Source organism: Leptopilina boulardi, unplaced genomic scaffold (assembly GCF_019393585.1).
Source record: "Leptopilina boulardi isolate dan_hultmark-lab unplaced genomic scaffold, ZJU_Lbou_2.1 LbouV2_396, whole genome shotgun sequence".
In the NCBI taxonomy this organism is placed as follows: Eukaryota; Metazoa; Arthropoda; class Insecta; order Hymenoptera; family Figitidae; genus Leptopilina; species Leptopilina boulardi.
Window position 1 is genome coordinate 123,475 of NW_026137969.1, and position 10,724 is coordinate 134,198.

A 10,724-nucleotide genomic window follows, 5' to 3' on the forward strand; every position below is an offset into this window, starting at 1 on the left:
AACATTATTTACATAAAAGTGCTTTTTAAATATATGCTATTTCAACTTCAACATTATCCTTCTGGTTTTAAAATTATTACTGGATTAGTAAATTATTAAAAGGATTAAAATCATATTGTAATTCATCCTAATAACCTGATGTTTAATATTTTTCAGTTCTCTAAATTTATATCTTCTTCTATAAGATATTATTCAATTTAGTTATTTTTTAACACATCACGTACTAATTGGTTCAATTTTTTAAACTTATTTAAGAATAACAATTATTCTTAATATAAACGCTCATATTTATTTTCATTCGAATCGTATATATTTCTTTTTACATGCGTTTGTAAGTTTTAATATTCGTAGATTAGATTCTTCTACTAGTTTCCTTCCTCTAAATTATTGGTCCTTAACGAATCTTGATGATGTTCATGAAAATTCATTAATTTGAGGTGTTGATCATCGTCATCCTCTTGCAGTATTGAGAACTCAACCATTTCTTCTGTAACTGATTCAGCAGATGATTTAGCATTAACTGGACTAAGAGATCGGAACTGAGTGCGACTGTCATTGCAACTATTACTGGAACCGTCCTGATCAGAGGAGGTCAAACTGCTGTGTGCAAAATCTCCTTTATCTGCTGATCCGATTATGGGAGCTTTGACGTATATTTGATTCGAGGATGAAAGTAATGTATGATCGGGAGCTGACATCATCTTTAAATAGTCATTTTTTCCCTCTAGAACCTTTGTGTTTAAGTCTACGTATGGTCTGTTCAGATCTATGTAGTACTAATGATACCACAAACCAAAAACAATTTAATTATTAAAATAAAACATGAAGCGGAACGAGAAAGAGGAGAAAAAATAAAAATGATTAGTAGCGGATACAGAAGATCTTTACCTGTTGCACACTTTTTTCTAAAAAGTCACCAATGGAATTAGCTAATTCCGAAAATGACGGACGTAAAATTGGATTTGTTGTCCAGCACTGTTGTATTATATCATACCTAGAAAAGAATTTATTAAATTTCAATTGAGTTTGAAAACTATATGGTAAAACAAACCTACATTTCTTTTGTAGCATATTCAGGTTTTTCCAGCCTATATCCTTCAATCAGTTTCTGATATTGTGTTTCTGCATCAATACTAAAATAAGGTGTTTGTGCCAACGTAAAAAACTCCCACAAAACAACGCCAAATGACCAAACATCCGACTGAGTGGAAAATACTCTATCGCGAATTGATTCTATCGCCATCCATTTAATTGGCAAAAGTAAATCGTCTTTCTTTTTATAATTATTGTCTTTGTACATTGACTTGGATAATCCAAAATCACTAATTTTTACAATATTATTCTCTGTCAATAAAATATTTCGTGCCGCAAGATCTCCATGTAACACCTAATAACATTAAGAATTCAGTACATAGTTGTGTAAATTTGCTTAAAAAAATTAACGTTCATATTCTAGAAAAATGTACTTTTCGTCCAGAAAGATACTCCATCCCACGTGCAACTTGAAAAGCCCAAGATGTTAAATCCTGCGTGCAGATGGATTGGAATATCTCGTCTTTGTAATCATCCTCATGATTAGTTCTGCATTGAGAATAAATATTTTTCTTATTGAATTCTCCTGTTGCTAACATTATTTCATGTGAATCTTGAATTACAAATTCAACAGCAGATCTAGTAGTATACCTGTTTGCCTCGACGTAATTATCGGTTTCGAACGGAAATTTCTGTTTAATGTTAACATTGAATTTACCGGTAGCTGGATCAATTTGATCAATAAAATCTTCTCTATGTCGAAGAAGATAATTGTGTAGATTCCCAAAATGACAATATTCCAAAATAATCAAAAGTTCATCTAAAAAATTTATATCTTATCTTGTTTTAATCCTTATTATTAGGGATATTTTTTGTCCAAAGAAAAACATCCTTTCTGCCCAGAATAGATTTAGTTGAAAAAAGCTCTACATGGACTTAAATTACAGCAAATTTTGTCTATTTTTTGATGACGTATGACAATTTTTAAATATTAAATATGGGGGACGGTAATGTAGATTTCTATGTCGGTAATTTTTTATATAAAAAAACTTTTAACCTTGTGATAAAAGAAATTTTACTTTTTTCGATAATATTGAAGGTTTTCTTTAACATTTGTGGTCCCTCATGTTTAATATTTAAAAAGTGCCATACAGCATCAAAAAATAGATCTAATTTGCTGTAATTTAAACCCATATAGAGCTTTTTTAAAAGTAAATCTATTCTGGGCAGAGGGTGTGTCTTTTTGACAAGAATTACCCATTAATATCTTGTCTTTAATAATAGAATTAATTGAAATGTAGAAAATTACTGACGTTTAGAAATATTTTTTGTACAAGCACCGAGGAGGTTAACAATATTGATATGCTTTCCAAGATGAACCATAATTTTCAGTTCGCTAGCTAGTGCTTTAATGTACATTGGATCCAATGTGCGCTTAATCATTTTTACAGCAACAGTCGTAATCTTTTCATTTTTCATAATTCCCACCGCTTTGGCTTTTCTAACAACACCAAATGCTCCGCTACCCAATTGTGTTCCTAAAATAATTAGATGATAGAAAATTTAGAAAATCGTTAAAAACACTTTGTTTGTAATAGTTTATCTTTATTGTAACAATCTGATTTATTTAAAGTGGATTAGTGAGAAGTGGAATGTGTAAAGTTGTATTTGTTAATTTCAACACAGAAAACTAAAATGTATTAAAATAAGCTGCAACGCTTCTTATTTTAATCAAATTTTTCTTATTTTAATCCATTTTGGTATTAAAATAAGTAAAAATGGATTAAAATAAGAAGCGTTGCAGCTTATTTTAATACCTTTTAATTTTCTGTGAAAGCATAACTGAATTTATTTTTAATTAAGGCAGCAGTCCCATGGCAGCGTTTTGTGTTGCGTTTTGTCACTAGACCATGAGTGTAAAAGAGATGCAGATATATGTTTGCTATGTTTACACTCAGGGTCTAGTGACAAAACGCAACGCAAAACGCTGCCATGGGACTGCAGCCTAAATGTTACATTTTTACCAAGTGCTAGTTTTTCATGTGGAAACTCCCATTTTTTATCATACGGAAGATGCTCTGCTTGATTCTCGAGTGTTAATTCAGGATTTAAACATTCCAGAGCTCCCTCTTCAAAAAAAGTCAATCCAGCATCTATTAATTTCTGTCTCTTTATCTAAATCAAATAGTACGTTTTTATCATATTAATCTAAAACGATTCCAGTGTTATAAACTCAATTAATATTGAAATAGAACAAAATAATGAAAACTTACTCTCCTTTGTCGAATTATAATACAATAAGTTGTTATAAATATACAGCAAACGATTAACACAAATCTACTAATAAGAATCCAAGTTTCGGACACTTTATTCCCTTAAATTAACAAATACATTTTTAATTTAATAAAGTAAAACATTTAAGACTTCTGAAAATGCCCTTTTGTGAATTAATTTTATAAAATATTATACCACCTAATTAATTTCAAAGAATTCAAATATTTTGTCTTCAAAACTAAAGCCATTGAGAATTTTTCAGTAAAAACAAAAATTCAAGCAGTTTTTATTTTCTTACCTATAGAAATGAAGGTAAGAAACCTTTCTTCTATAGCAAGGCGGTTTTTAGCCCGACACACATATTTACCACTACTTTTTTCATCGAGATATTTTATTTTAAGTTTCTGTTTGTTTCCAGTAAAAAAATACTGATTGTTGCTTTCCAGCAGATGTTGATCCTAGTAATATTGAATTTATTTATTGTATTGCAGAAATAATATGTATGACAAAAAATATTACCTTGTACCAAGTGACAGTTGGTTCAGGTATTCCAGTAGCAGTACATATTAATTCAATATTTTGCCTCAAAGTATTTAAATCAAAAGCTACTTCTGTTCCGTTCATGTTTGTTTCTACGATTGTAGCAGGTTCAGGATCTTAAAGATTATTAAACAAAAATCCACTAACTAGAAATCTCATTTGCATTAATAAAAATACGAAAAAGTAAATTAAAAGTTCATATAAATACCAGCTAAATTCAAAACGTAGTATTCTTTATATTCTTTGAAATCGTTAGCAATTGCGACACATGTATATTCCGCCGCATGCGATATTAGTAATTTTTTTATTGACAATGTTATACGATGTGAAAATTGAGTTGTTTCAGTAGTTAATTTCACACTGTCTGTAATAATGATAAAAATAATTTTTAAAATAGTTACAAAATTATTTTATTTTGTCAAACTATGTTTTTAATAATACGAAAAATTATATTTGCATCAAAGAATACTTTTATTGTTTATAAGTGTAGGATATGACAAAACGTACCATTTTCAGTGATATTTTGCCCATCAATTAGCCATGTTAAATTATTAGTGTAATTGTAAATAGATGCGAAGCAAATTAGTTCCAAATCATCTTCATTAGTTAATTGATGTTCAGGAAAAATTATTCCCATGCCACTATTGTAATCTGTAAATAATTTTATTTAAAAATTTTAAATACGGATCTACAAACTTATAGGCTACAGGCTATAATGGGTTAGCTTTTGGAATAATACAATTTTTTATTTCCAAATAACATGTTTTAATTTTGTGGATTTAAATTTTACTCTTTTAAAATTGCTGTTATCTATTTCATACTCACCGGAAACAAATATTTCTTTACTTATTGTTCTACAACCGACTGCATTGCATGCAATGCATGTGATATTACCGGACATTTCCACATGAAATTTTACTATTGTCTCAAACATAATGGGTGATTTTTCCCTTAATGTCCATTTCTGAAAGCAGAATATTTGGGTAGGATCAACTCTGTTTTTGACTTAAATTCAATGAAAATTGTCATAAATTCGTTTCTAAAGAAATCTTCTTTGGGAAGATGGATTTGAATTAATATTTTCTCTTACCACAGTGTTATTGTCAGAACAATCATTATTATCAGAACAAGTAAGATATTTCCAGGTCACATTACACGCAGGATATGAAGATATTTCATTTCTTATCACAACTAACTGATTTGGAGCATAATGCGCATATGCCTTAATATTAAATATAGGCTTACCTGAAATATGTTTCTTATGTTAATTCTAAAAAAATTTTCATTACATAAATAATAAATTTAACATAAGCAACAACAGAAATACTAGTGAAGGCAGAAAAAATTTGAGCTCAAAATGAGTAACGTAAACTGCTCATTTTAAAGTGCAACAAAAATGAAGAATAAATTTTTTCTGCAATTAAAATAATAAAAAATAAAAAATCTTACTGATAACATAAATAGAAAAAGTAATTGATTTATTTCCATGTTGATTTGAAACTTCCAATGTATAATTGCCAGAATGATATCCCATCAAATAACGAATTGTTAACTCTGAGTATGTCAATGGTGAATCCTGCTTTAGACTTAAGTAACTAATAGATTTTTCGTTTAAAGTCTGCATTTTACTGTTTGCTGAATTGTACATCCTACACAATAAATTAAATTTTAATTTAACTTTAAAATTTCTGTCTTTTATGCATTAAATTACAAAATTTTTGTTGAAATTTTTTAAAAATTTTATTCGCATAATGAATAATGTCTTACCAACGACATGTTGGCTGTGGATATGCATTAATGTCCACTATCCAAGATATGTATTGACCCTCGTTTAGTATTTGAAATCTGTTCTGTTCGGCACAATGTAATTCAATAAAAGTTTTTCGAGGATCTACAAACAAGCAGAAAAATTAAATACGAAGGATATTTTTCGTTTATTTTAAACATGAATTTTAAATCAGATTTGTCATAAAATTTCAATGGAGAATAAATGCTCGAAACAAAATATTTCTTGTAGTACTGTGTATAATTACTGTGTAATTCTATTTTTGTCGCTTGATAGTCTTGTGAACCAATAGATTTTGCTTGACAACCATACCAACCGCTATCATCATTGGTAAAATTTAGAATTTTTAATTGTGCTTCACACGTCATGTCACCCAATTTTTCGGGGTGTTCATAAATTTTCACTTGTCTTCTTGTGTCCTAAAAAAAATTTTACAGTTTTTGTTTATCAAAATATATGAAATATTCAAAATAGATATTTGAAACTATCACAGAGATACGTCAAATTGTGTAATTTTGCAGAATATTTAAAGATGTTAAAATGATTTAAAGAAATTGTAATTCATATTTCATCTTACATTTTGAATTAAAGTTTTGTTAGGTGGCCCATACCATTGTAATCTAATTTGCTTATTATTTAGACATTTTACTGTACAATTAATCTTTACAGTTTCACCCTCAACCACGTATCTTGGTGTCACAGAAGACATTCTGAAAGACCTAATTGAATCTGGATCTATATAAGAAACAAATTCTCCTTAAAATGTTAATTTATTCATTACACCAATAAAAAATATATAAGATGAAATTACAGGAAAAAAAAACAAATTATATTAAATTTATAATACTGTTAAAATCTTACATGTGACATTTACATAAAAATCAATTGTTTGAGTGAATCCATCTTCACGTGTTGCTGAACATTTGTATTGTTTGCTATCAGTCGCTTTAGGATTTACAATCTCAAAACCCTCTTTTGGGTCGAATGTCGATTGTAGCTTGTCATTTGTCTTAAAAATTGATAGAAAAATATTAAACCAAAATTATCTCGCAACTAAATCATCCAAGAATGGCTTAATGACTAAGGTTGTATTATATTATTTATATTAAATTACTAACTGAATTATCAACAGTTGAAATCGTGACTTTATAATCAGGCGAAGTAGGACGACATGGTATTAATCTTTTGTAAATTCTATCACTATATATTATATTTGATTGTGTATAAGGCACTAGTAATTGAACATTGGCTAAAAATGAAAATTTTAATTTAAAAAATTTAATTAAAATATACGCAATTTTTATTCCATATAAATACAAACATGGAGCTTTTAGTTTACTAGTAAACTGTTTTAGAGAATTATTAAGATGTAGTCATTAAAACCAATTGTTTATTCGAAAATTATTCTTCGGGAAGTTAATAATCTGAAATTGTCATGTTTGTATTTTTTGAAATAAAAAAAAATATTGTAAGCAATATTTTAGTTATAAATTACATATAAACAGTAAAAGTAATACATTTTACGTAAACATAAGTCTCAATGTAAGAATTTATATCATTTTTACAATGATAACTTCCAGTGTCACCAGTAATTGTTGACAATCGAGTTAACGTTTGAACACATTTTTCATCATCATCACAGAATGTCTTAATATTTACATTTGAAGTAAATATCTATAAAAATACATTATAATATATTGTTTTTAATCTAAATCGAAAGAATTTGCACTTTTTTGTTTATTATAATATTTCAGTTACTAACATTTGGAAGATTATGAGGAAAACTGGTGAAACTTGATCCTAATCTACCTGTACAATTAAGTTCCAATAATTCACCTTCGTTTACAATAATGTCTTTTGTATAAGAATAGTATCTATGGAACATTTGCAATGAACCTGAAAAAAAATATTATTTAAAAAATTTTACTTTATTTATTTAAATTGAATTTAATTCATTAATTAAGATAAGCAGGATTTTTTTTAAATGATAAAAAATAATTATCTTTTTCTATTAATTTCCGGACAGTATATTTAGGAATTTTTTTTATACATTTATCTTCCTTCGTCAAAATAATTTACAGGATATCCCAAAATAAAAGACGAGATTGTAAAGTGATTTTATTATTTTTTAATATACAGTACTTTTGATCATATTTATTCACTGATTTAACTTGTATTAATTTGTAACAAAATATTTCTATCTGTGTTTTATTTCCCTAACTTATGAAACCTGTTACAGAAATGTAAAAAATGTTTTAGATTTTCTAATTCCCAAAGCTTTGAATGATAAATTTTGAAATATGATTACGAAAAGTATAATCTTGTTTTTGCAAATGTTCGCATTACAAATTATAAGAAATTAATTTTTAAGTGTTACACACCTGAAAGAAAAGTACAGATGAAGAAAAACAATCCAATTTGTCTGGTTTGTCTCATTTTAAATCTTTTGACTTTGAAATATAATAAATTTCTGTAATTTGTACTAAACCACTTTTGCAAAAGATGAGACTTTTTTTACTAGAATGTATAAGGAGCGACTCAAGTGAAATATGCTCGAAATTGGACAATATATAAAGGACATATAATTTCTTCCATATCAAATAAAAACTGTCCGAGGATTTACGTTTTAACATATAGATAACAGTATCTGACAACATTGTAAATTGCACGACGACAAACGCATTTGTGATATAAAATTAATTTTGATAAAAATTAGATACTTTCTAATTAGTTTTTTTTCTAATTAATTAATTATGAAATGGAACAAATAAATATATTTTCAATATTTCTTTATAAAATTTTAAACAGAAATTAAAAAATAAACATTATTTACATAAAAGTGCTTTTTAAATATATGCTATTTCAACTTCAACATTATCCTTCTGGTTTTAAAACTATTACTGGATTAGTAGATTATTAAAAGGATTGTAAATCATTTTGTAATTCATTCTAATGACCTGATGTTTAAAATTTTTCAGTTCTCCAAATTCAGATCAGATTCTTCTTCTATTTTCTATTGTGTTTCTGCAAAGTGTGTAGATGACAATATTCCAGAATGATTAATAGTTCACCTAAAAAGTTTATTGTTTTTATCTTACTTTGTTTCAATTCTCCTTTAAGGTATTTATTATATTTTGTACTGCAGCATTCAATGCCACAAGAAGGATGGATTATGAGGGCATAAATCTTAAGGTTCCCCAAGTTCGTTTGGAAAGACTTGGAAGTAGAAGAGGAAGCTTTTTAAGCGTTTCTAGTGCCAGCAGCGAAAGAAGTTTGATTCCCTCTGATCTAGACAACGAGTCAATTGAAGAAGAACGCGAAAAGTGTTTAAAATTTAGGCAGGAGAAAGATGAGTGTCTTTAGAGGATCAAAGAGAAGTTCGCCAAGATGGTAAGGTCTTGCGAAGTCCAGAAGAATGTCAACAAGACTATTAAGGACGGACTTAAGACTCTTCAGGATCTTGTCAGTGAGGCGAAGACAAAACACGCGTCAGCAGATAATGGAGATAGCAATCTTGGTAGCGTTAAAGGCAATGCGGAGGTGAAGCGAGAAGAGCGAAACAGAAAAAGAGAGCGTATCCATGAAAAGCGGCTTTGGCGTTTAGTCATAGAGGCGCAGAAACAATGAAAAAGCACTGGCAGTCCGGAGAGGACTGACGCCGAGGCGAAGAAGAAAAAGCAAGAAGAGGCAACTCTTGTTTAAAAAATTGCAAAGGTGTCACTGACACTGGATTTTAAGCAAACCAGTAAGAAGAAAGCGATGAGTGGATCTACAATGATGATCCGAGTCGCAACAGGAACAACGTATGCCAATGTATATAGCAAACTTCGGCGGTAAGTGAATCCGAACGTCAGCCACAAGCAGGTTGTGGCGCAAGGTCTAATAGAAGGGGAGATCTCCTAATCAAAATCGGAGAAGACACCAAAACATTGGTATTCACCGCTGAGGTCACCAAATCGGTTGGAAGCATGGGGAAGGTACACACCATGGATAGACAGGTCACAATGGAGATCAGCGACATGGATTGCCGTACCCAGGAATTAGAGGTCCAACAGGTGTTGGCGGAAGTTCTCCAGAAACCGGAAAAGTGACGGTCCTAGGACCCAGCCAATGAGGAATGAAGCTCGCGGTTGTAGTCACCGACCCAAAGAAGGCGGACAGGTTGGAGAAAGAAAGATGCATAAGGATTGACTTTATGTGTTGCTTAATAATAGAAGGGTGATGGTCGTGCGATGCCACCGGTGCCTGGCGTACGGCTACATTGGAAGAGTTTTTAAGGCAACGGACAGATCGACTGCGTGTTTCAAGTGCGTTGATGTCGATCATAAGTTTGCAAAATGCAGTAGAAGCCAAACTGCATCTGATGTAGATGAAAGTATGGCAATAAGGCGAACATTAGTCATATCGCAAGCAGCGAAGGTTGCTAAATCTTCAGCACGGCTCTTGAGGAGTCTAAAAAGATTCTCCCACGAACGAAGAATAAATAGACCAGAAAGATCGTCAAGAGTCGCAATAGCAAGATCCAAGGGAACTTCACCTACGAAGTTTAAAGCATGACGGCAGCTCCGTAGTGTGAGCAATTAGTCTAGCCAAAGGGTGTGGTTTTTAGTAGGTCGACCAGAACAAAAACTGTCATCCCCACATAACCTCTACCCTGTTGAAAATTCCTATGTGAGAACACATATGGGATCCCATCCAGGATCTCTTGTGAGTTCTTATGTGGGTTCCCATACAGGTTCACACATAAGAGCCTGTATGAAAAGGTTCCTGGGATGAACTTGCGTGAGATCAAGCGCACGATCTTATGTCTCTGTAAAAGCAATAACACAGGATCCCATGAGGTTTCCTGTGTAGGTTCCTATATGAACAACACGATAAATAGGAACACACATGGGATCTTATCCGAGATCTTGTATGAGTTCTTACATAGGTTCTCACATATAAGAAGATTAATAGCATATATATAAAAGCATTATATAAAATCTTATTAAGCTGCTATTAATCTTCTTATATGTGAGAACCTATGTAAGAACTCATACAAGATCTCGGATAAGATCCCATGTGTGTTCCTATTTATCGTGTTGTTCATATA

At 30.3% G+C, this 10,724-nt stretch overlaps 2 protein-coding genes across 2 annotated transcripts in view; one reads left to right on the top strand and one right to left on the bottom strand.

Annotated features, from left to right (window-relative positions):
* Positions 1-10,724, top strand: part of LOC127288852 (uncharacterized) — a 42,330-nt gene that overhangs the window by 24,976 nt on the left and 6,630 nt on the right. The window lies entirely within an intron of this gene.
* On the bottom strand, positions 136-7,297 carry LOC127288851 (vascular endothelial growth factor receptor 1-like). The gene is made up of 21 exons (XM_051316540.1): positions 7,150-7,297; positions 6,751-6,881; positions 6,494-6,641; positions 6,210-6,367; positions 5,880-6,051; positions 5,614-5,737; positions 5,296-5,495; positions 4,937-5,091; positions 4,672-4,810; positions 4,354-4,497; positions 4,055-4,210; positions 3,826-3,962; positions 3,605-3,764; positions 3,306-3,406; positions 3,057-3,207; positions 2,346-2,570; positions 1,684-1,852; positions 1,467-1,581; positions 1,056-1,387; positions 889-994; positions 136-776 (listed from the first exon to the last, which is right to left on the bottom strand). The coding sequence occupies exons 4-21, from the start codon at positions 6,339-6,341 to the stop codon at positions 366-368; spliced, it is 3,129 nt and encodes a 1,042-aa protein (XP_051172497.1). The 5' UTR covers positions 6,342-6,367; positions 6,494-6,641; positions 6,751-6,881; positions 7,150-7,297; the 3' UTR covers positions 136-365.

What these genes read in the sequence shown, in the direction of transcription:
- LOC127288851 (XM_051316540.1), bottom strand. Translation starts at nt 6,341, where the DNA reads ATGTCTTCTGTGACACCAAGATACGTGGTTGAGGGTGAAACTGTAAAG. An exon ending in GACAAAAATAGAATTACACA is followed by an intron (nt 5,738 to 5,879) that starts GTAATTATACAC and finishes GCTTGTTTGTAG; the next exon opens with ATCCTCGAAAAACTTTTATT. An exon ending in ACATGAAAAACTAGCACTTG is followed by an intron (nt 2,571 to 3,056) that starts GTAAAAATGTAA and finishes TAATTATTTTAG; the next exon opens with GAACACAATTGGGTAGCGGA.